This window comes from Schistocerca serialis, chromosome 8 (assembly GCF_023864345.2).
Source record: "Schistocerca serialis cubense isolate TAMUIC-IGC-003099 chromosome 8, iqSchSeri2.2, whole genome shotgun sequence".
Lineage (NCBI taxonomy): Eukaryota > Metazoa > Arthropoda > Insecta > Orthoptera > Acrididae > Schistocerca > Schistocerca serialis.
The window spans coordinates 365,101,271-365,127,297 of NC_064645.1; the positions used below are offsets into that span (position 1 = coordinate 365,101,271).

Sequence of the window (26,027 nt, forward strand, 5' to 3'; positions counted from 1 at the left end):
ATACCTGAAGATGGCCTTGTAAGCCAAAAACTGGTTAACAATAAAAGTAATGTTGCAGAACAAAATCAAACTGGTGCTTTTCATTTATTATAATGTTGTTCTACCAAGAACCGATGGAAGATTCTGTTAACATGATAAATAATAATTTTAGAACACTTAAATCAATCATAGTTCAGTTGAAACAGGATACTCGGTTCTATAAACACTTAGGAGGGGACCCTGCATAGGTTCATGATAAGGATAGAAGATATGATTCCAAACACAGATTTATAGCATTTGGACTATTATTAAAATCACTCACACAAATTAACTGGTCCATGATCTTATACATATCTGTATGCATGAAGTTCATGGAGCAGTGGCAAAGTTGTGGTGGCAAGCGACATGGTGGCTAACTGTACTCGTGGCTCGTGATGTTTGAATGCTCTATAAAATTTCTTGTTGGCAATGGATTTTTAACATACACTCCTGGAAATTGAAATAAGAACACCGTGAATTCATTGTCCCAGGAAGGGAAAACTTTATTGACACATTCCTGGGGTCAGATACATCACATGATCACACTGACAGAACCACAGGCACATAGACACAGGCAACAGAGCATGCACAATGTCGGCACTAGTACAGTGTATATCCACCTTTCGCAGCAATGCAGGCTGCTATTCTCCCATGGAGATGATCGTAGAGATGCTGGATGTAGTCCTGTGGAACGGCTTGCCATGCCATTTCCACCTGGCGCCTCAGTTGGACCAGCGTTCGTGCTGGACGTGCAGACCGCGTGAGACGACGCTTCATCCAGTCCCAAACATGCTCAATGGGGGACAGATCCGGAGATCTTGCTGGCCAGGGTAGTTGACTTACACCTTCTAGAGCACGTTGGGTGGCACGGGATACATGCGGACGTGCATTGTCCTGTTGGAACAGCAAGTTCCCTTGCCGGTCTAGGAATGGTAGAACGATGGGTTCGATGACGGTTTGGATGTACCGTGCACTATTCAGTGTCCCCTCGACGATCACCAGTGGTGTACGGCCAGTGTAGGAGATGGCTCCCCACACCATGATGCCGGGTGTTGGCCCTGTGTGCCTCGGTCGTATGCAGTCCTGATTGTGGCGCTCACCTGCACGGCGCCAAACACGCATACGACCATCATTGGCACCAAGGCAGAAGCGACTCTCATCGCCGAAGACGACACGTCTCCATTCGTCCCTCCATTCACGCCTGTCGCGACACCACTGGAGGCGGGCTGCACGATGTTGGGGCGTGAGCGGAAGACGGCCTAACGGTGTGCGGGACCGTAGCCCAGCTTCATGGAGACGGTTGCGAATGGTCCTCGCCGATACCCCAGGAGCAACAGTGTCCCTAATTTGCTGGGAAGTGGCGGTGCGGTCCCCTACGGCACTGCGTAGGATCCTACGGTCTTGGTGTGCATCCGTGCGTCGCTCCGGTCCGGTCCCAGGTCGACGGGCACGTGCACCTTCCGCCGACCACTGGCGACAACATCGATGTACTGTGGAGACCTCACGCCCCACGTGTTGAGCAATTCGGCGGTACGTCCACCCGGCCTCCCGCATGCCCACTATACGCCCTCGCTCAAAGTCCGTCAACTGCACATACGGTTCACGTCCACGCTGTCGCGGCATGCTACCAGTGTTAAAGACTGCGATGGAGCTCCGTATGCCACGGCAAACTGGCTGACACTGACGGCGGCGGTGCACAAATGCTGCGCAGCTAGCGCCATTCGACGGCCAACACCACGGTTCCTGGTGTGTCCGCTGTGCCGTGCGTGTCATCATTGCTTGTACAGCCCTCTCGCAGTGTCCGGAGCAAGTATGGTGGGTCTGACACACCGGTGTCAATGTGTTCTTTTTTCCATTTCCAGGAGTGTATTAGAGCCATTCCTTATTACCGAGAATAGCAAGCAACACCCAAGTCCACATTCGAGGCAAAATTCCTTGCAAAGTGGCTTCCAATTGCCTCCCTTGACCCCGTCAATGTGTACCGTGCAATGGCTAGCCACTGACTGCATATCGTTCACACCAAGGAGCTGCCAAGTTTGACCACCAAAACTACCTTTTACATCGCGCCATGCCACTTCCATTGTGGAAGGACTTCCGTGCATCTTTTACATTTTACAAACACAAGTGCACTAAGCATTAACCAGCTTCCAATACACATTGTTTTTTTCTTATAAATATACACATATTATAAAATTTCATTATTTTAAACAATCATTTATCTTTTTCCACATATACATTATAGAACTCTAATTTCCTGTCACAAATCATTGACCTTAATTAACAAAGAATAAACACTTCATAATTACAGATACATAGTTACATAATATAAACCTACTTCTAATCGATATAAGTGTTACAGCTCCAACTACCATTCCACATTCAAAGTCTGTTAATTCCTATCATGTGGTTATAATCACATCACAAAACTCCCCATGTGAAGCACCTGATTATAAATGACAGCTCTGCCAACACACTGCCCTTTTATACCTTGTGTACACAATACTACCAACCTTTGTATATGGACATATTGCTTTCCCGTGACTTTTGTCACTTCAGTGTAGAGCAAATCTGAATACATCTGTGATCTCAGAAAGATTAGTTGCATCTAATGAAATAATATTTTCAATACCTTAAAAATTAAAAAAAAAAACTTAATAATTTACAAAGACTAAATGTTTTCACAGTGAATCTTGGGAACAAAAACTTTCTTACACCACCTACACTTTCAACAAATGATATCTCAGATGATATCATTGCACTATAGCTATCATTCCTGAAGGCTACATATCTGTATCTGTTTTATTTATTGATTTATTACATTTTATAGCCTTTTCTTTACGCAAATGTTTGTAAGAGCATCATATATTCCAGAGTAAAACGGCAATTTAATGTGGCCTGAATACCTCATATTTTATCGCACTTGTGTAGTTATGTATAGAATATGTTACTAATTTTGTCAATACTGTTGTTTAAATATAATTATAGTTGATATAAAAAAACCAGTGCAATTTAAAAGTAATCAGTCATGAGCAAGCTGACATTATAATTGAAAGGAGCACCAAAAGACATGTCTATCTAGCAGATATAGATAATTGTTAAACAATATTTAATAACATTTTGCTGTAATTAAACATGAGCCCACTTTCACAACAATGTCAGATTATCTATTTATAAAAAAACCTTTACTTACATTTATTGATAATGGTCTGAGTGTGACCGAATGTGTACAACATGTCTTTATTCAAATATTGTTGTAATATATTATTTTAGTGTGGAAAACGGTTGAACTGAGTCAAAATCATGTCTGTAGAAAATAAGAACAATGTATTTTTAGTGGGGAGAGTTAGACAGTGGCAGAACACTGCTGGAGTCAAGTGAAAATAGCCACTTTTTGAGTGATGATCTGAAGGGAGTGATTCTGGACTTTATATCGAGATCACATGAAAAGCAGATCTGTCTATGGTAACATGAACCCACTGTCTATTCAGTTGTGTAGGTGATTGATTCTGGTTGGTGAATGGCCACTACAATACTTTAGCTTTTGAAGACACACTAATTTTCACTAGGTCTGAATGTGCCTCAGAGAATAGCTATAACTTTTCTGCTTGCATTATGGAACTGAGAATAGACAGAGGGTGAGATACTACTTGTTATCTCTTGTGTTTATTTATTTATTTCTTGTTCCGTAGATCCAGTTAGTGAGTCAATCACAAGGATATGGAACGTGTCAAATTGTACAGGTTTCAATTTAAACGTACAATAAATACAAGGGCAATTCAATGGCAAATTGTACATAGTTTAAGTAAGACATACTATAAATACAGTAACAGATACAATGTCAGCTAGATAACATAACAACCATTTAACAGAAAAAGGAGTTTCAAATAAAGGTTAAAGATAAGAGCACAAAGTTAAATCAGATATTAGGCCTACAAGAGTAAATACATGTACAGCCAATCTGTTGTTACAAAAAGTGTGCTAATGCCCAAATGCACAATAAAATCAATTGAACTACTTCTAGACACAATAATCTTAGTGATGGTATACATTTTCTTTCAGATATTCATCCACAGTATAATAAGATTTCTCTGTCAGGTAATCTTTGAGAACTTGTTTAAATTTTGGCAGTTCTGTATGAACACATTTGATATGTAGTGGTAGAGCATTGAACAGCTTAATGCTGGAGTAGTAAACTCCTTTTTGTACCAGAGCGAGACATTTCATTTCGAAATGTAGATTGTTTTTGTTTCTGGTGTTATAACCATGGAATCTACTGTTGTCTTGGTAGATGGAATAATTTTTGCACACAAAGGTCAGCAAGGAAAAAATATACTGTGAGGCAGTTGTTAGGATACATATCTTCCGAAACAGGTGCCTGCAAGAGTGTCTTTGATGGACCCCACACATTATTCTGATTGCTTTTTTTTGGATGGTGAAAACTGTTTTTGCAAGTGGTTGGTTCCCCCAGAATATGATAGCATATGACATCAATGAGTGGAAGTAGCCAAAGTAGGCAATCTTAATAGTGTCAACTTCAGCCACTGAAGAAATTACCCGTAACGCAAATGTTGCCGAGCTAAGTTTTTTACATAGATGAAGAATGTGAACTGACCAATTACATTTACTGTCTATGTAAGCACCCAGGAATTTTGTATCTTCAACTTTCTGTATTGGTTGATCTCTACATTTTATGTTAATTTCATCGGGATTACTTTGTGATGTATGGAACCTCATATAATGAGTTTTATCTGCATTGAGCGAGAGACCATTTGAGGAGAACCAATTTAAGATGTCATTAAAACAGTATTTGTAGTTTGTTCAAGATCATGATCAATCTAATCGTCAATTAGAATTGTGGTATCATCGGCAAACAGGGTAAATTTGCTGATTGTCTCAGAACAAAGAGGAAGATCATTAATAAAGATGAGGAAAAGCAATGGGCCCAAAACGGAGCCTTGAGGCACACCACACATTATCGTGCCCCATTCAGATGAGGCAAGTTCTCCTGAAGAGCCATTTAGCGTTACAGTCTGCTTCCGATCCTGTAGATGATATGATTGTAGCCACAAGCCAACAGTACCACCTAAACCATAGTATTCTGCCTTTTTCAAAAGAATTTGGTGGCTTATACAGTCAAAGGCTTTCGTAAGATCACAAAAAATACCCACTGGAGACATTTTTTTGTTAATGGCTTCCATAACTTGGTTGCTGAAAGAGAATATTGCCTGTTCAGCACAAAGACCAGCACAAAAACCAAACTGATTTTTGCTTAACATACTGTGGAAGTTGAGATGGTCTACAATCCTCTTGTGCATGAGTTTTTCTAGAATTTTTGAGAAGGTAGTTAATAGGGATATTGGGCGATAGTTTGTAACAATGCTTTTATCACCTTAATGTATAAATTGTCATGCTGAATGATGAATTATTTTGAACTGACAGATATTTCGTGTATTGTGATCAAGAAATGAATTTAGTTCTTTCTGCATCTTGGATGACTATCAACCTTGGGTGTCTGCTACCACTTAATACAATTTCATTGCACCTTAATAAGGCTATCTTTTGTCTGTGTTGTAATTGTTTATCATAGGACCACATTCCATTTGTTTTATGAATTCTTTCTTGAACAAACGTTATAAAGCAGAATTCTCAGGTGTCGTCTGCATCAATTTCAGATGTTACAATTTTTAATTAATTATTAATTTATCTTTTCTTAAATATTTCTGTTTATTTTATTAATTTTCCATTTCAGGCAATGTATGGACTATTTAACTGTAGGATCACAGCTAGAGGTTATTATTTGCAGTGAATTAACTCTGGGGTGTGAAAACAAACATTTACAGCTCAATCCTATAACATTATTTAAGCTATTCTTTTTAAACAGAGCTGGGCATAGCCCATGTGCCAAAGGTATGAGCAACATCATGTAAAATCATAATCAGTTTGTGTGTACAGGATTCTGGTTAGTAAAGATACTCAGCAGAACATCCCAAGAACTTGGACACTGCTGCATGGAGTGGCCGTGTGGTTAGGGGTGCCATGTCACGGATTGCGCAGCCCCTCCCACCAGAGGTTGAAGTCCTCCCTCGGGCATGGGTGTGTGTGTTGTTCTTAGCATAACTTAGTTTAAGTTAGTTTAGTTAGTGTGTAAGTCTAGGACCAATGACCTCAGCAGTTTGGTCCCTAAGGAATTGACACACACTTGAGCATTTGAACTTGGATACTGTTAGCTGCAGCACAACCAGGACTTGGACACTGTTAACTGCAGCACTGCCGGGACTTGGACTCTATTAGTTAGGTACAGCACCACCATTCTTGCCAAATCTGATGCAGGAGACTTAGGCAACTTTGACCAGAAAACCACTAGGCAGCCTGCAGCAAAATCCTGAACATGCAGTGAGTCTTCTGTCATTGTGAGGTTAAGCAGTCTCCCTGCTGCTGCTTGTGCTTCTGTGGACAGACTCTGCTGCTGTTGGCTTTTTGTTATGATGCCACATTGTCCATGTGCACGATGGAAGAGATGACAGGCGTGGTCCACTTTCTGTACTCTGGAGGGCCCAATGCTGAAAAGATATTGCTTGCAGGATGAAGCTGCATTTGGTGATAGTTACTTTAGTGAAAAAAAAAGATATACTTTTGAATAAGAGTCATAGTGTTAAAAGTGGACGTGTATTTGTCTACGACAACAAAGAGTGTTCAGGTAGGGCATTCACTTCAAAAACCTGTAGGAAAATTGAGACAAGTCATTGGGCCGTGAGTCTACCAGGTCAACTGACAGACAAGCACAAAAAGGAACAAACTGTTCAGATTACATACATACATACGATGGAAGCGTTTGGAAATGTCAGAATCACATTTAATGTAATTTGAAGAATTCCTTAGTTGCACTGTAACCACTGCCTGCAGCAAAGAAGTTCAGAAGCCAAGCTTCTGCAAGAAAGCTGATGATGACAGTGTTTTTGGATATAAAAGATCCACTGCTAACTCGTTACACTTCTAAAGTTCAAACTTCGGGCGTTTTTCTTGTTGTGGGTTGATTTTAAGTGATCAATATATCACAAGATGCCAAGTCTTTACTCATTCCCTGCAATACAGCTACCTTCTCTTCCAAATTTTGTGGTTGTCATCTTGTTTGCTCTTGATATTGTGGTCCTGCTATGCAGTGCCACGTATTTGACCACTGACTTCTTTTCTGATCACAGAGTGATGAGGGCTATAAGAGAGGTTCTACATTTAAGCAACTCACTATGAAATCACAAAGCATGGTTCCCATAATTCTTCTGTATTCAAGTAAGTTGTCAACTCACAACTGTTAATTAACAAAGCTTTTCAAATAACAAGTTCATACGTGATGCTTCAATCCCTGACAAAAAACATAAGTTCATACTTAACTGAAGATAGCATGGCACAGAGTCTATATAACAACATGCATTTTTCTGTAGTGCTTGACCATTGTCGTCAGGCTTCTTTCTTCTTTGGAGTCTCCCAAAGCAGGACTGCAAAGTGCAAGTGGCCTGTCACTGGCTATTCAAAATTACACATCCATCATCACTTTCTCCACTGTGCTCACATTTTTCTTTCTCATATCTGCAAATAAATTCCCACAAACCTGGGCACAGTAGATGTTTTTTATGCTACTACTAATTAAAGTCATGTTTTTCACATGTACGTCTTCCATTGGTCTAATAAGAGGATAGCGAGATGTTTTGCTATGCTTTATAGCAACATGTACCACTACAAACTATATGCAGTGACAGCTTCTATGAGTTACGACAATATCTGTAACTCAAATTCAAAATGGAGTGAAGAGGGCAGCTTTCAAAAGATGTGATTTTGCTTCAAGATAATGTCAGTCCTCACACAAAGGGAAAACAAACCAGTGCATTCAGAATCTTTGTTTTGAGTCGATGTAACACCCATATTACAATACTGACCTAGATTCAAGTGATTTTCAGCTTTTTGTCCCATGAAGGAGCATCTGTATGAATCCAAGTTTTTATCAAATGATGAAAATGAGGAGTCAGTGCATGATCAGATGTACCTGATGGAACATAGTTTCTTCCAGGACATAATTAGGGAGCTTGCCATGGAGAAAGAGTGTATATACACATTTGTAGTCGAAGGGGTGGCTAAGAGTAGGCTTTGGCCCAATTAACTTTCAATGCTGTGTTGCACCACTGGATAACGATTCAGGGCATGGATGCTTATTCACTCTCTTACTCGAGACACCCTCTACTATGCTTAAAAATATGCCTGTGATATTTTGTTATTGAATGAACAATTTAGCTGCTCTGGCAAGCAGCTAAGGTGGCAACAGCCAGTATTAACTGCAGATTTGTTACCTGGTCAATTATCATCTGTCCAAAGATGCAGAAGAGTCCTGTCTGGAACATAACAATAGGCAGTGAGGAAACCATCTTGTAGAGTGATGTTGGATCTGAGTCACTCTGCAACAGCTGCAAGAAACAGGCACACCATGTAAGGGTACTGCTAACAGCAGTGTAGCTGCATCAACCAGACTCACAAACTGTAATTCTGCAAGTCATTAGTATGCCAAATTGCAAATTGATATTATTACACACACACACACACACACACACACACACACACTCACACAGTTGATTTATCACAAAATGTTTCTCTCCAATAGATTTTTCCAATGATGATACAGCCAAATTACACTGGCTTCAACATTAGGGTAGTTAAAAACCGATTTCAATAATTTGATGGAGTTTAATGCAGTCTAATATGAAAATTCCAAATTTAAGCATAGTTTTTATCCAGCTCATAACAGTTGCTCATAAATAAGCCATGAAATGATGAGAAAATGCCTGCTTTTATGCTGCACTGGTTTGCATATAATAATTACATAAGAAGAAAGTCAAAATAAACAATAAGTAATGCATTTAGGCTACGAAAAATCTCCAAATTTAAGCCTACTTTTACAAACTTATTATTTCCCTTTTTCCATTTTTTATTTTTACTTTTTCTTATTATTTTTTCCCCCACAAGCTTCTCTTGTACAGTTTCTCCTGTGAGCAGCATGCTGCTGCACTCTGTGTAATATCCAACAACAGTAAGGAATAATGTTGATGTTCCATCTGCCCTTGTATCTGTGTTCCATTTCCTGGACATTTCATTTCATTGGTTCTTCCTGCCCCTAACTGACAGCACCAATGTGTTTAGAAAAGCAGTTGAAAGTTAAATGGAGGAATAGTACCTTAAATCTCACTGAACAATGCACTTTTAAAATATTTATTCAACATATTCACCACCATGCACTCAAATTTGGGATCCTTATCACTTCCAATGAAATTCTAAACAGGTGCTTTGAAAGATATACCTGTCAGTTTCTGAAAATGTTTCACAAATATATTTAATCATTCTCTGTCTTTTCACAAATACTTCACAACTTGTTTCATTAATGATAGCTGTCCTCTTCTCATGAAAAAGAATGCGCAACACTCCTGTTCTCCAGTAAATATGGATATAATTTTCAGTGCACCATATATCATTCTTTCTTGGTCACTGTATTTTAGTTTTGTCACAGCAAAAGCATACTGTCTGGTGTGTAGAATACCCAACATATAATGTCTCATATATCTATATCTGTACTCTGCAAACCACTGTGTAGTGCATGGAAGAAGGTATGACCCATTGCACCAGTCATTAGGATTTTTTCTCATTCCACTCACGGATGGAATGTGTGAAGAACAATTGTGTAAATGTCTCCATGCATGCTGCAATTAATGTAATCTTGTCCTCACAATCCCTACAGAAGCAATATGTAGGGGGTTGTAGTATATTTTTAGAGTCATCATTTAAAGCCAGTTCTTGAAACTTTGTAAGTAGTCTTTCTTGGAATAGTTTACATCTATCTTCAAGAGCCCACAACTCCAGTTTCTTCAGCATCTCTTTACATATGTAAAAAGAGGATTTCTTTCTTTAGCCACACGAGGACACCAGAAACCAGATTAGCAAGAAAAATTATGCAGAGACTGTGGAATCTGAATCAACAAGTAGGATGGATCAAGGAAATTAAAGAGGGTATAGGAGAACAAGATATAATCCTGGATGATCTACAAAACAAGACAGAAAATCTCAAGAAACTGAAAGACAAGAAAATAAGATTTAAACCAAAAGCAGGCAAATGACACACAATGACAAGAGTATTTACAGATGTGGAAAGACAGGAAAGATATTGTAATGGGTCACCCTCCTCTAACATTACCTTTTTTGTTACGGAAATAACCGATACCATGTATACTATCAATTCTTGTATAGGTGAACATTATATCAGCTGTCAAACTGAATCAACTTCATATGATTTTGTACACAATGTCTTATGTTTTGGGCTAAAATATATAAAAAGAAATTAGTTCATTAGCGTTCTGTATGTACAGTTAAAATTACTCTTCTTTTAAAAATATTTGAAATTACGAAATTTCTGGCATACTTAAAATTCATATTATTAGTTGCACAATCTAACACGAGTTATTAAATTTATTTCTAGACTCATTTGCAAAATAATGATATAAATTAGCAAGGATTCTTTTTTGTCTAGGAAGTTTGTAAACTCTTTTGCTTTGTAAACTCTGAGGAATATTGTGCGTACTGCTGAATTCCTCTGATGGAAGTAGACAAATTTCTAATCTTGTCAACAACAATGTAAATTCATGTTCTGAAGTGGAATTGTAAAGTCAATGATATTTGGAAGAATGGGACAAAATAAAAAGATAGTCATACCAACAGGCAAATCTTCATCAGTTATTCAGTTATCAGTAACCCATTAAATCAAAATTTCAGCCGCAGTAATGTACCCCTAGACACAATAATACTTGGAGCCAGCAGCACCACCAACACCAACAACAACAACAACAACAAGAGAAAATGAATATAAGTAAAAAATTCTTCTTTTGTATATCTTAAGCCTTTTGATGCTTTTTAAACTTTTGTAGACAGAGAATTTTAATAATGGTATGTGTGGGAGGGTAAGATTACAGGTTGCAATTTAGACATATCCCAGATTGCCTCCCCACATTTGTCCACCATCAACGCTTCATACAGGCTTTCTTTCGACCTACTAACTTCACAAAAAGACTAACTAAAACAAAAGTATTACATTTCAACAGTGAACAGATTTTCATTGATTTGATTCAATCCATCTGTGATGACAAGCACATTTTGTAAAATATAAATTGTAAAATATAAATTTAAACATAGCTTTTGTAATGTATTTTAATAATTTGTGTTTGCCGAGAATAAGTTCATCTGCTAATAACTGTATAGAAATCAAAACTGATCACGTAGGATAATTAATGTTTTCAGAAAAAGGGCAAAAATATGAAGAAATGGATTGTCAAAACATAATGGAAAAATATAATAAAATAAATGAAATTTCAAAAAAGCAGCCACATCATCAAACATCAAAAAGGATCTGCAGACTCACACAGAAAAAAGAAATTATTCAAAGCCAAGAAATTTTACAATAAGAACGGTGCTGAGGGTTCCTATGACACAGTTGTATCATTATCTACTACTGAACAGATACCAATATATAAAAACGAAGATGCTGTGACTTACCAAACGGGAAAGCACTGGTAGATAGACACAATAAAAAACACACAAACACCAATTTGTGTGTGTTTGTGTGTTTTTTATTGTGTCTATCTACCAGCACTTTCCCATTTGGTAAGTCACAGCATCTTTGTTTTTTATATATATTTTTCCCACATGGAATGTTTCCCTTTCAGTGTGCAGTATACTGCTTGATTTTGCAGACCAGCTGTGCAGTTCTTTGTCTGTAGGCAATCGCAATGGCTCTGTGAAATCCACTGGAGGAGTCAGGTTTTCTCCATAAATGAGTTCCATGTGAGATGTACAGAGAGATCTTCTTTATAAGCTGCATGTAGACCTAGAAGATCACATGGGAGGGTGTTTGTCCATTTCCTTCCATGACACATGTTCTATGAGACTATTACTTTGTGGATGGCAAGTTGTCTGAAAGCAGTGGATGCTGCATACTCAGTAAAAAGTGCTGACTCCAGTTGCCCACCTTAGTTCATCATTATTGTGACTGGGTAACTGAAACAAAAAATCCATTAGCTGATAAATGCTTTTTTAGTTGTTTCAGCAGTGATGTCTCAAAATGGTGTAGCCTCAACCCAGTCAACTATATATAGTCAACTATATATAGATACCAACTTGAATAGGGAAGGTGCCCAATGAGATCTAAACAGATGTGCTGAAAAGGCACTTAGGAATGGAGTAATGGCCAAGTTGTGGTTGTGCATCCCATCCTATTTTGGAATGCTGGTGGGCAGTGTGTGTTTGTGTCCAAGGTTTATGGTCTTCCTTGACATTTGGTGAGATGAAGCAGTTAATGACAAGCTTCATTGTTGTATTAATCCTGGGTTGTGAAAGTCCACACAGTTTATTGAAAATGGCTCATCTAATAGTATGTACTACCACTGGATGAAGGCTGCTTTGGGAGATATCACATAGTTCTTGCTTTGAAGAATCAGGAATGTCATGGATTTTGATGTGCAAGCCCATTATGTTGTGCAGAAGATCCCGTACCTGTGGATCCTCTAGTTGCACTGTTGCAAGTTTATCAAAATCAGTATCTACTGGAAGAGTGTTTATCTGTGAAAGGAAACCAGCTACAAATTTGTCTGTTCCATGCAGATGTCAGACAGCTGTTGTGAATTGTGCAATGAAGTCCAAATGGGGAAAGTGCCAAGGACAACAATCTTTTGCAGGATTTCGAATATAATACATTAGAGGGCTATGATCCAGATAAAATGTTAAAGGCCTGCTCTCAGTGTCATCTTTAAAGTACCACATTGTTTTGTACACCACCAACAGTACTCTCTGACAATATTATGAAGAGGATGGATTGCTACTCACCATACAGTGGAGATGTTGAGTCACTGACAGGCACAACTAAAATACTGCTAAACAAATGAGCTTTCAGCCAAAGACCTTCTTCTGAAATAGACAAAACACACACACACACACACACACACAAATGCAAATACATTTACACAAGCACATCTCATACACACATAACCACTGTCTCTGGCCACTCAACTAGAGACAATTGTCTGTGAGTATGAGTTGTGCTTGCATGAATATATGTATGTGTTGTCTACTTCAGAAGAAGGCCTTTTGCTGAAAGCTTACTTGTTCAGCACTCTTTTTGTTTTGTCTGTCTGTGACTGAGCTCCACTATATGGTGAGTAGCAATCTACCCTTTTTGTAATACTGTCAACAGTTCTCTATTGTAGACTGACTACTTATATCGTGTCAGCTTTCTAGAAAAGAAATGGAGTGCTTTTGTGCACATGCTGTGGACTGTTGAAGAACAGCACCAACTGCACAATCATTAGCATGCAAGGTCATGGTGAGTCAGGCAGTGGATAGTGTGTGAGCCAGGATTATAGCATTGGGAAGGCAGTCTTTGATTTTGTCAAATGTTTGTTGCATCTGCAGAGTCCAGTGAATAGTCTTTTTGCCTGAAGAGTGCTTACATTTTAATGTGTCTAAGAGGTGCCTGTGTGGCAGCTGCATCAGGCAGGTTTCTGCTATAAAAATTCAGCGTAAGACATAAAAGGTCTGTGACCACGGCAGATGACAAATGAATTCAATGCAATGAAGTGTAGGCTGAGTACCATAGTAGGAAACCAAATGACTCAGGAAGGTAACTTGAGATGGTCTCAACTAACATTTATCATCATTTACAATGATGTCAAGTTTGTGCAAAACATTGAAAACTAGATTGAGATGCTCTTCATGGTCCATTAAGGAAGTAGAGAAAACTAAAATGTCATACAAGTAAGCATAGCAGAAGGGGAAATTAAGAAAATCACTGTCTATAAGTCTTTGCCAGGTTTGTTACAACATTACATATGCGAAATTTAAAATTTTCTTGACGAATTAAATGTTCAAAATGATTTCAGGATTGCAGCCAGTCATCAGAACTTCATTCCATGACATTTCAACTAGACACCAGCCAGTCATCTTAAGGCAAGCCATCAAAGACAGTCTTCAATGATCCACCTGAAGATGACTGCCAGTGTCCAGTTGAAACATCATAGAATGTAGTTTACGATGACCGGCTGCAATCCCGTAATCTCTTCGAACAATATTATATATATTTGATAATAAATAAATATATAGTTATAATAGAGGGAAACATTCCACGTAGGAAAAATATATCTAAAAACAAAGATGATGTGACTTACAAAATGAAAGTGCTGGCAGGTCGACAGACACACAAACATACACACAAAATTCAAGCTTTCGCAACAAACTGTTGCCTCATCAGGAAAGAGGGAAGGAGAGGGAAAGACGAAAGGATGTGGGTTTTAAGGGAGAGGGTAAGGAGTCATTCCAATCCCGGGAGCGGAAAGACTTACCTTAGGGGGAAAAAAGGACGGGTATACACTCGCACACACACACATATCCATCCACACATATACAGACACAAGCAGACATATTTAAAGACAAAGAGTTTGAGCAGAGATGTCAGTCGAGGCAGAAGTGCAGAGGCAAAGATGTTATTGAATGACAGGTGAGGTATGAGTGGCGGCAACTTGAAATTAGCGGAGATTGAGGCCTGGTGGATAATGGGAAGAGAGGATATATTGAAGAGCAAGTTCCCATCTCCGGAGTTCAGATAGGTTGGTGTTAGTGGGAAGTATCCAGATAACCCGGACGGTGTAACACTGTGCCAAGATGTGCTGGCCGTGCACCAAGGCATGTTTCCAAACCACCTTCCCTACCCTCTGGCTCCCACCCTTGTAACCGCCCCCGGTGTAAAACCTGTCCCATGCACCCTCCCACCACCACCTACTCCAGTCCTGTAACCCGGAAGGTGTACACGATCAAAGGCAGAGCCACGTGTGAAAGCACCCACGTGATCTACCAACTGACCTGCCTACACTGTGACGCATTCTATGTGAGAATGACCAGCAACAAACTGTCCATTCGCATGAGTGGACACAGGCAGACAGTGACTGTTGGTAATGAGGATCACCCTGTGACTAAACATGCCTTGGTGCATGGCCAGCACATCTTGGCACAGTGTTACACCGTCCGGGTTATCTGGATACTTCCCACTAACACCAACCTATCCGAACTCCGGAGATGGGAACTTGCTCTTCAATATATCCTCTCTTCCCGTTATCCACCAGGCCTCAATCTCCGCTAATTTCAAGTTGCCGCCACTCATACCTCACCTGTCATTCAATAACATCTTTGCCTCTGCACTTCTGCCTCGACTGACATCTCTGCTCAAACTCTTTGTCTTTAAATATGTCTGCTTGTGTCTGTATATGTGTGGATGGATATGTGTGTGTGTGTGTGAGTGTATACCCGTCCTTTTTTCCCCCTAAGGTAAGTCTTTCCGCTCCCGGGATTGGAATGACTCCTTACCCTCTCCCTTAAAACCCACATCCTTTCGTCTTTCCCTCTCCTTCCCTCTTTCCTGATGAGGCAACAGTTTGTTGTGAAAGCTTGAATTTTGTGTGTATGTTTGTGTCTGTGTCGACCTGCCAGCACTTTCATTTGGTAAGTCACATCATCTTTGCTTTTAGATATAAATAAATATATATATATATGTATATATATAACAATGAAAATAATCAATTATTGATAAAATTATTTAATTGGATAGATAAAAAATCTACTCACCAAGCGGCATCAGAACACACACATAAAAGACTGTTGTGATTGGCAAGCTTTTGGAGCCAGTGGCTCCTTCTTCAGGCAGAAGGGTTGAAGGGGAAGGAAGAAGGGTGATAGAAAAGTACTGGAGAGGTCTAGGAAAAGAGGTAGATTTTGGGAAAGGCACCCAGAACTGGGGGCCTGGGGAGACTTATCATACGGTGTGTGTGTCTATATAATTTAATTGGATAGATAAAAAATCTACTCACCAAGTGGTGGCAGAACACACACATAAAAGACTGTTGTGATTGGCAAGCTTTCAGAGCCAGTGGTTCCTTCTTCAGGCAGAAGGGTTGAAGGAAAAGGAAGAAGGGTGAAGCAAAAGGACTGTAGAGGTCTAGGATCCTAGACCTCTCCAGTCCTTTTCCTCCACCCAGAACCGTGGGTCAGGGGAAACTTACTATACTGTAAGTCTCCCTTGACCCATGGTTCTGGGTGCCTTTACCAAAATCTACCCCTTTTTCTAGACCTCTCCAGTCCTTTTCCCTCACCCTTCTTCCTTCTCCTTCAACCCTTCTGCCTCAAGAAGAGCCACTGGCTCCAAAAGCTAGCCAATCACAAGTCTTTTATGTGTGGGTTCTGCTGCTGCTTGGTGATTAGATTTTTTTATCTATCCAATAAACATAGTTTCATAATATTGGTACATTCCATCCTGGGTTTTCCATTGTTTGATTTTTGTCAAGTTCGTGCTGCATTTTTAAGTCTATATGGCCTATAAAGAAATTCATACAGTCCAAAAAGGATATGACAGCTGATTTTCACATCTTCAGGGTTCATCTGTAAATATGCCTCCTTACAGTCCAACACAGTGAAAACTGAGGCACATGCCAAATAATGAACAAAGTCCTGAATATTTGGGACAAATTAACTGTCTGGCATTGTGTGGAAATTGAGCACCTGATAATTGCCACGTAATTTAAATATGCCATCCTTATTGGGTACAAGCCAAATGAGTGACACCCAAGGGTGAGCAGACTATCTAACAATCCCAGCTTGCAATAACTCCTCTATAACCAACTTAGTCACACGGAGTCTCTCAGGAGCCAGTCTACGTGCTTTGTGTCAACTGGCACACCCAGCATGGTGCTTATTTTATGGACAGCACTGTTACTGATAGTACACTATTTGAACTGCACACATGGATTAGGTGGGGCACGGAAGGCAAGTACAATAGATGCATGGGCACCAGAAGACTAGTGCACTTGACTGACCTTTACAGGTGCTGATGACACTGTTGCGGGCTGCTCCAATGGTATGTGAGTGCCTGCTGCAGTCTGTTCTAGGTCCACTGACTCTTTTGCAGTAAGAGAAGCAGGATGATGAAGCTCCTTGTGAGTGAGCTGTTCCAGATATGTATGCATGATGGCAAGCTCATCTGCTGATGTGTGAATTTTATCATGTATAGTGAGGATTCCTTCATGTAGGCTCAATGTTTCCTTTTGTATGTCATAGTACTGATGGGTAGTATGTTGTAATTCTGGCGCCAATGACAGACAGTCTTGAACCATCTGTTAATAGTGTTTGTATGTGTCAACCGAATTGACAGTTTGTGGGCTGGGATCTGTAGTCATTGGCTGCATGGCAGACAGTGGACTAAGGATAAATCCAATCACAGAACGTCCACTGTTGTGATGCAAAGGAGTTCCACAAGACAACTTGGGTAACGGGGTGGAGAGTGAAAATGCCTTAGAAAGTAAACCACCAATACTAGTTGTTGACATTACTGATGAAAAATTCCTAAGAGACTTTTTCTTCTAAACAAAAATCCAAGGTTAAATGTGTGGCTCCATACACTGTGATGTGTGAACTGTTCACCACACAAAGTTAAAAGGAAAAAAAGGTTTTTTGATGTTGGTGGTAGATCACTTGGAATAATGCTCACCTCAGATCCCATGTCAATGAGAAAATATTGACTTCCTTTCATGTTCAGACAGTAGGTGACTTGAATTTGTGGGACCACTGTTCTTCTTATTTGAATAATCACAAGATGCCTTACAGTTTCAAGCTGTATTACCAAAACATTTGAAATAGCAGCAGAGGTGTGGTAGCATCATTTTTTTCTGCAGTTAGGTTTGTGTCGCCAGCTAGCCCTCAATTTGTTTTGACCAGGCCAAGCAGGTGGGAGTAACATCACCTTCGGAGTTGTCTGGAAGTGCTAAGTACCATTCGGCTGCTTGATGCCACAATTCACAACCTGTACCCTGGCTAAGGTACAGCTGGTCATCATTGCATGATGAAGAAATGCATTGTTGATGATGCAGTTCTACAAGAAGTCTGTCTGCTAAAATTAATCTTCTCCAGTAGTTTATGCTAAAACAAGATATTTTTTAATAGTCAGTGAATTAAATGTCAGAGACGTCTCCGGAGCTGAGAAGACGTTTTTGCATCTAAATGTTGGTCATAGATAACTTGAGGTAGTTCTGTTCTGGCGTAAGTGCTATGTCAGTTACATGTCAGAGATGTCTCCAAAGCTGATAAGGTGTTTTTGTGCCTAAATGTTGGTTGTAGATAACTTGAGGGAGTTGCTGCTATGGTGTTTGGGTGAGACATTGAATGAGTGCAGTTTTCTCCAAATCATATTTGGTGATAGCTGGGGTTGACAATATAACATCACTGGTGAGGTCTGCATGCTCACTGAGATGTGACAATGAGGTGTTTAACTTTGAATGTCATAAGAAATATTATGATTGAGTAAAATGCACACTGTGACAGTTGCTTTTGCGGCGGAAGATTGGCAGCTTGGGAAATAACTTAAACTGCACAGGGCTGCCTTGAAAATTCCGAAGTCCTTGTAGTACTGCATTTGAATGGAGAGTGATGAGGGATGAGCTCTTGTTTGGAGGCCACTGTGTGGAAGTAGGGTCCAGAACAGTGTCCATACATGGCCCAACCACATGGGCTGCATATTGCAATGTGAGAGTGTTCAACAACAGTATATGTGATGCAGGAGGACTGACATGATCAAACAACACCAGTCCATGCCTGTCCATGGTAGTTTGTTTTGAAGCATCTTGTTTGGTTGTGGAAGGGTGACATTTTTATATGAAGTTACACAGAAGGTCAATAACTGGTACACATTGTTTGGGTACAATAATGTCATTATTGTTACCACTGATACTGCATGAAAAACATCGCTTTCACATACCCAAGACAAGAGTTGTTGCTACTGTAAAGCACTGAACTCAACACCAGATAAGTCACTGTCTTGTAATTCCTGGTCTTCTGCAGTAAAGTTGCATGATGGCTCCATTGTGTTGCCACCAAGATGAGTCACAAGACATAGGACATTGTGGGGTCACGAATGCAGTGTAGACATAGGTAAAGATACTCCAAATGGAATGAAGGAGATCATAAATACCAAATATCTACACTTTGTTAGTTGATGGATGTATATGTAAGACACTTGCATACACAACATAAATCTAGAAATGACTGAATCAGAGACTGTTCATACACCAGAGCTGCAGTGTTGTCCAAAGAATTTCCACATTGGAAGAATCGATCTCTACTAGGTCACCACAAATCCGTTGTCCTGAGACGTTAAGCTCAGTGACATCTTTGTAATATTCCAAAGAAGTAAGCTATGCACCTAGTTATGAATTGACCTTTTTTTTCTAGTCTAAGGCTGTTGTTATACAACAAATGCTGCACATACGAGGTGTGAATGGAAAGTTTTAAGAATGGGCTTGTAATTGTACAGTGGTGGTACTTACATGTTACAGTAATGAATCTCCTTCAAAAAACTCCCCTTCTGACTGAACATTCTGACTCTGATGGTGTTTCCACTTTTGGAAACATTCCTATAAATTTTTTTCCTGAAGTGTGTTAAGGACACTCTCCATATTTGCCTGGATGTCTTCAGTCGAGTCAATTCGTTCCCCTTTCAGTGAAAATTTCATTTTAGAAAACAGGCAGAAGTCCGCAGGGGCCAAATCAGGGGACTACGCTCGTTGTGGAAGCACAGGAATTTTGAATTTGGTCCAAAATTCAACAATGGAGAAGGCACGATGAGCCAGAGCATTGTCATGGTGTAGCACCGAACTCCTGTCTTTCCACAATGCAGGCCTTTTCTTCCGCACCTTTTCGTGAAAATGCACAAGGACACATTCGTAGTATTGCAGGTTAATTGTCTGTCCTCCAGGGGTAAATTCATGATGCACAATACTGGTAGAACCGAAAAAAAATCACCAACATTGTTTTCACCTTCGACCGAGTTTGCCGTGCTTTTTTTGGTCGTTGTGAACTTGGAGTCTTCCACTGTGAAGACTGCACTTTGGTTTCAGTATCATATCCATATACCCACTATTCTTCAGCTGTAATTGCCCTATTTAACAAATATGGGTCATTTTTAGTCTGATAATCAGTTCTTGGCATGCTTCAAGTCTGTATTGTCTCTGGTTGCTTGACAACACTTTTGGAATGAATTTTGTGGACACCCGACGCATGTTAAGATCTACAGTTAAAATTGCCTGAACTGCTTAGAAACTTAAATTAAGTTCATCATCCATCTCCCTAATTGTAAGTCTACGATCAGAGCACGCTAAGTCGTGAACTTTCACATTTTCATTAGTTTTTGAGATGGAAGGATGGCTGGACGGTGGTTCATCTACAAATGATTTTCAGTCTTTTTAAATCTGTTGAACTAGACAAAAACATTTGACTGGCTCATACAATTATCTGCAAAAGCTGTTTTTCATAGTTTGTAAGTCTCAGAAGCCGATTTCTCGGTTTTAAAACAAAATTTCACACAAACTCGTTGCTTCGTTTTTGTGTCCATTTTCACCCAGACAGAATCCAGCAACCAGCCCTAACAGACCCACACTCAACTAGCTGCCACAATGAACTGAATAAAGGAAAAGCAGTTTCCTGTCAGAGGGCATTCAAGGAAAAGGCAATGACTCACTCCCCACCTTCGGTGTACCTGCCTGCCAAACCAGTAAGCAGTAGCGGCTCCATTCTTAAAACTTTCCAATCACACCTCATATGCAATTTTTTGTTCCATTTGATAGTGGTTCATAGCTCTAGTCTACAACTTGCACTTTGCAGTACTTTTTCATTTTTGTTGTGCTTTTCCGTAAATCCTCAGCATATTCTTGTGAAACCATTAATCCAAGACCTCCAGTAATTTGCAGTGCCCTCTTTTAATTTCACAGAGCAGAGCGTTTCCTCATGCACTCAAAATGATTTGAATTTGAGGCACCATACACAATAAAGTTTTAATTTTGCTGAATTTTGATTTAGCTATTACTATTCATATCTTAATTTTCACATATGCTTTCATGCCATCAGTTTTACACTACAGTACATGAGACGTTTAGGCCTATATTTTGTTACCTCTGAACTGTACAGACTTTTGGTATAAGTGCAGCTTCCTTACTTCGATTTCTTTACCCATATTTTGTTTTCAGTTAATGAAATTTACATTACGTCTCAAACTGTCATTGTAAGTGTTGGTGGGGAACTGTGACTTATCCTGCCACAGTAGGTATGTAGGAATTGAATTAGACACCCAGAAATGAAATTAAGTTGGTGTGAAATCTGTTGAGATACAATGACAGAGTCTCACACATATGAGTGAGAACTGGTTGTAAATATCACATAACGCCGATAGAACCTCTGGGCATAGTGCTTGAAAATCTTAGATGTAAATATTAGTGGCAATAAAAGTCTGTGTCAGGCCTGGAGGCACAGTCAGATAGAATGATGATTCAGTCAGTGTTTCCCGAGCCATATAGCCAGCAGCAGCTATGTTCCGAATTGTGAGTACTGTTTACTCAGACACTATGGAGTCATCAGTTAGGCTTTCCATATGGCCAGCACTGTCCTCAGATTGGAATGGCTAGCAGTACACGAAGCAGTTTTGCTGATTATTCCACACCTACAAAATTTAGGTCTAACATGCCTGAAGAGATTTGTGCACAATGTGACCCAATCATATGCAATTCAAGACATTCAGTGTCATATTACAATAAGCTCTGTCTCCCTTTGTTTTGGTAGTTCAATTAACTCAGAAAAAGTGGCAGGTAAATATTAATTTCAATATCAGTGATGGCTTCATATTTTATGCACATACTTCAAAAGACATACACCATCTTATGCCAGCATCAATGGCCATACAGAACTGTACATACTTGTGCAAAATGCAATGCTTTCAACCAACTGAACACACAATGTCTTGCCCCTCAAGCTCAGCAATTTACACAGGTCACACCTTACATCTCACATTACCCACAATGACAAAGTTATCGGAATTTCAGTCATTTCCTAGTAGTTGACAACCGTCATCAGGAATGAGGCTTCTACAAAAATAGCTCTATCATTGCCAGTGGAAACAACATCGAATGTTCTTGAAGATAAGTTATCTATGCAAATAATCTGCAATACTGCAGACAATAAAAGAAAAGGTACCACACTCACCACTGTAGTGCTTATGATGAGTGTGCAAATGGTCACCATGTTTAAGAACAGCAGAACAAAAATAGAATAGCTCATTGCAGTCTCCAGTTCTTTGACACTCCTGAAAAAAGAAATGGAAAGAGAAGCAGTGAAAAACAGTAAGCACAATGCTTTCTTCACACAATAAATGAAACCCAGTTAACTCACTTCATATAAATAATAGACACTTACCTTCATCAGGACATTTATAATCGGTGAGACATTAATAACTTGATCATAAACATGAAGTGAACATACTTTCCCACTAAATTTTTGTCTCTTAACTTATTTGCCAGTACTAATACCCATAAATCCCATGTGGTGTTGCTAGTCCCTCCCCCCCCCCCCTGATGCCTCCACAGATAGTGACTCAATGAACATTCACTATGTGTAGTGGGTGGATACTCAAGGTGTACCAAAACTAGCATGGCCATGGGTGAGTGAAAAGCTGTGGAAAAGGCAATACTTTTAGGATGGGCATCCCAGCACTGTGCCACTGTGGCTCCTGGTTGAGGGTTGTGCAGAAGGTTACCTCTACACACACACACACACACACACACACACACACACACACACACACACACATTGGTCGGGACTCTGTACAGAAACCTTGTAATCTGGTCTGTCTCAACTGTAATTGGATGTGGCAACATACAGTGGACTTCTCCTTTGTAACCTGGAATGTAAGGAGCCTACACAGGCCAAAAAGTGGACAGAATATTACCAACAAGTTAGAAAAATAAAAGCTGAAAGTCATAGCCACCAGGAGATTTGATTGTAGGGTACAAGGTTAATCAAGATAAGCACTGGGATCATCCTCTATGGAGACTGTAGCAGGTGCCATGAAATGGGTACTGGGTTTTATGTACATGGCATAGTAATAAAAGAAGTGAAAAAGTTAAAATCCATGAACAACAAAATCTCCTACATTACAGTTGCTTTCCAGAACAGTGACATATCCTTGCACATGCAGCCTGTGAGGGTAAGGAGGAATTTTATGCTGAATTGGAGTATGTGCCTAAATCATTGCCATTTCATAATGTTACATCTACATCTGTATTATGCAAACCACCATGAAGTGCAGGGCAGAGGGTATGTCCCATTGTACCAGTTATTAAAATTTCTCCCAACCCATTCACACATGGAGTGCGGGAAGAACGACTGCTTGAAAACATCTGTCTTCAAGGGTCTGCCAGTTCAATTCCTTCAGTATCTCTCTGATACTCTCCCATGGATCAAATGAACCTATGACCATTCAGGCTGCCCTTCTGTGTATACGTTCAATATCCCATGTTAATCCTATTGGTATGTGTCACACACACATGAGCAATCTTCTTGAACCAGAAGGACAAGTGATTTGTAAGGAATCTCTTAGCAATCTCCTTTGCAGACTGATTGCACTTCCCCAGTATTCTACCAGTAAACTGTAGTCTACCACCATCTTAACCCAAGACTGAGCTTATGTGACCATTCCATTTCATATCCCACAAAGTGTTACACCCAGGTATTTGTATGAGTTGGCCAATTCCAACAGAGACTCATTGACATTATAATCATAGGATATTACATTTTTTCGTTTTGTGAAGAGCACAATTTTACATTTTTGAACATTTATAGTAAGTTTCCAATCTTTGCACCACTCTGAAATCTTACCAAGATCTGACTAAATATTTACACAACTTCTTCCAAGCAGTACTTCCTTACAGATAACTGCATCATCTGCAAAAAGTCTGAGGTCACTGTTAAAATTGTCCACAAGGTCATTAATTACAAAATGAACAGCAAGGGTCCCAACACACTTCCATGGGGCACAACTAAAGTTACTTCTGCATCTGATGATGACTCTCCATCCAAGATAATGTGATGCATTCTCCCTACCAAAAACTCTTTAATCCAGTCACAAATTTCACTTGATACGCCTCATGATTGTACTTTTGACAATAGACATAGGTTGGTACTGCCTTTTGGAAATCAAGAAATACTGCATCTATGTGACTGCCTTGATCCAAGCTGGGTTTCACATGATGGATGTTTTCAGAATCCATGGTGTTTGTCATGGAGGAAGTCATTCTGTTCAAGATACCTCATTATGTGTGAGCTCAGAATATGTTCTAAGATTCTACAACAAACTGATGTCAAGGTTATTGGATCGTAGTTTTGTGGATCACTTCTATTACCCTTCTTGTACATGGATGTGACCTGTGCTTTTTTCCAAGAGCTTGGCACATTTTTTTGTTTGAGATATCTGCAACAGATTATAATTATAAGAGGGACTAACCCAGCTACAAATTCATTATAAAATCTGTCAGGTATCCCACTAGGGCCTGGAGCTTTATTTAATTTTAATGATTTCAACTGTTTCTCAACCCCACTGACACTAATACTTATTTCAACCATCTTTCCAGTGGTACAAGAATTAAATTGGGACAGTTCTCCTGGGCTTTCCTTTGGAAACAGTTGAAAATGGAGTCAAGCATTTCAGCTTTTGCTTTGCTACCCTCAATTCATTTCCTGTCTCATTTACTAAGGACTGTGAACTAACTCTGGTGCCACTAACAGCCTTTACATACAGCCATAATGTCTTTGGGTTTTGTGGAGGATCATTTGACAATACTCTGCTTTGGTAGTCATTGAAGGCATCACACATTGCTCTCTTCACAGAGTCAAGTATGTTTCATTCAATATCTCTCTACCCCTTCTCCTAAATTTTGTTTTACACCTATTATACAGTAATCCTAATTTTTTTAGAAGTTTCTTTACAATGATTGTATATCATGGAGAGTCCCTCCCATTATGAACTGTTTTACTTGATACATATCCATGCAGTGCACGGTCAATTATTCTTTTAAACTTGAGCCATAGTTCCTTTATATGCTCAAGCTCCTCATTGAGATATGACTACTGATTTTTTACCTAGTTTACTGAACATATATATCTTTCCACTTGTTTTAGTTGTCCTTTGTAATTTGCTGTTACAGCTATGTCATCGTGATTGATATCAGTTCTGATGTGGACATTCTCAAAGGGTCAAGTCTATTTATCGCTGTTGGATCCAATATGTTTCCATCATGAGCCATTTTCTGAACTATCTGTTCTAGGTAGTTTTCAGAAAAGGCATTTAGTAATGTTTCATAGGATGTCTTATCACTCCCACCACAGTTGATTGTTGGATGATTTAAGTCTCTGCCTATGATTACAGTATGAGTGGAGAACTCTGTTGACAGTAAAGTAGTGATGCTGAATGAAGAAGAAATACTATAAATAATCAGTAACCTAAAAAACACATATTAAAATAGTATGGGGTGATATTAATTACAAATTGGGCTAGAAGACATTTATAAATCAGTGATCAGTAACACAAGTCTGCATCTAGACAGTAGTGACAGTGGCACCCTAATATATATATTAAACAACTCCTTATCAACTGGAATCTTTCCCAGTAGCCTAAAAACAGCTAAAGTAACTCCACTGTTCAAAAAAGGGGACTCTGATAATGTAAATAATTATCGTCCATTATCCCAACTCAGTGTTTTCTCCTAAATATTTGAGAAAATTTTCTACAATAGACTACTAAGCTACATTACAAAAAATTCATTACTCTCAGCAAATCAACATGGATTCAGTAAATCAAAGTCTACAACAACAGCAATGTATGATTACATAGAAGCTGTGTTTAAAGCACTGGATTACAGAAAAGATGCTACTGGTATCTTTCTGGACCTTTCAAAAGCTTTCGACATAATTGACCATGACTTCCTCATTCACAAATTAGATCAAAAAGGTGTCTGAGGAATCCCAAATCAGTGGATAAGATCTCACCTAGAAAACAGGCAGCAAGTGGTAGTTTT

The 26,027-nt window shown here is 39.4% G+C and overlaps 1 protein-coding gene across 1 annotated transcript in view; it reads right to left on the reverse strand.

Annotated features, from left to right (window-relative positions):
- Positions 1 to 26,027, reverse strand: part of LOC126417019 (odorant receptor Or1-like) — a 144,138-nt gene that overhangs the window by 62,498 nt on the left and 55,613 nt on the right. The window contains exons 2-3 of the mRNA XM_050084908.1: positions 22,162 to 22,261; positions 8,358 to 8,471 (exon numbers count right to left, since the gene is read on the reverse strand). Of these exons, the coding sequence (XP_049940865.1) occupies positions 8,358 to 8,471; positions 22,162 to 22,261 (214 nt within the window). The remainder of the gene's footprint in view (positions 1 to 8,357; positions 8,472 to 22,161; positions 22,262 to 26,027) is intronic.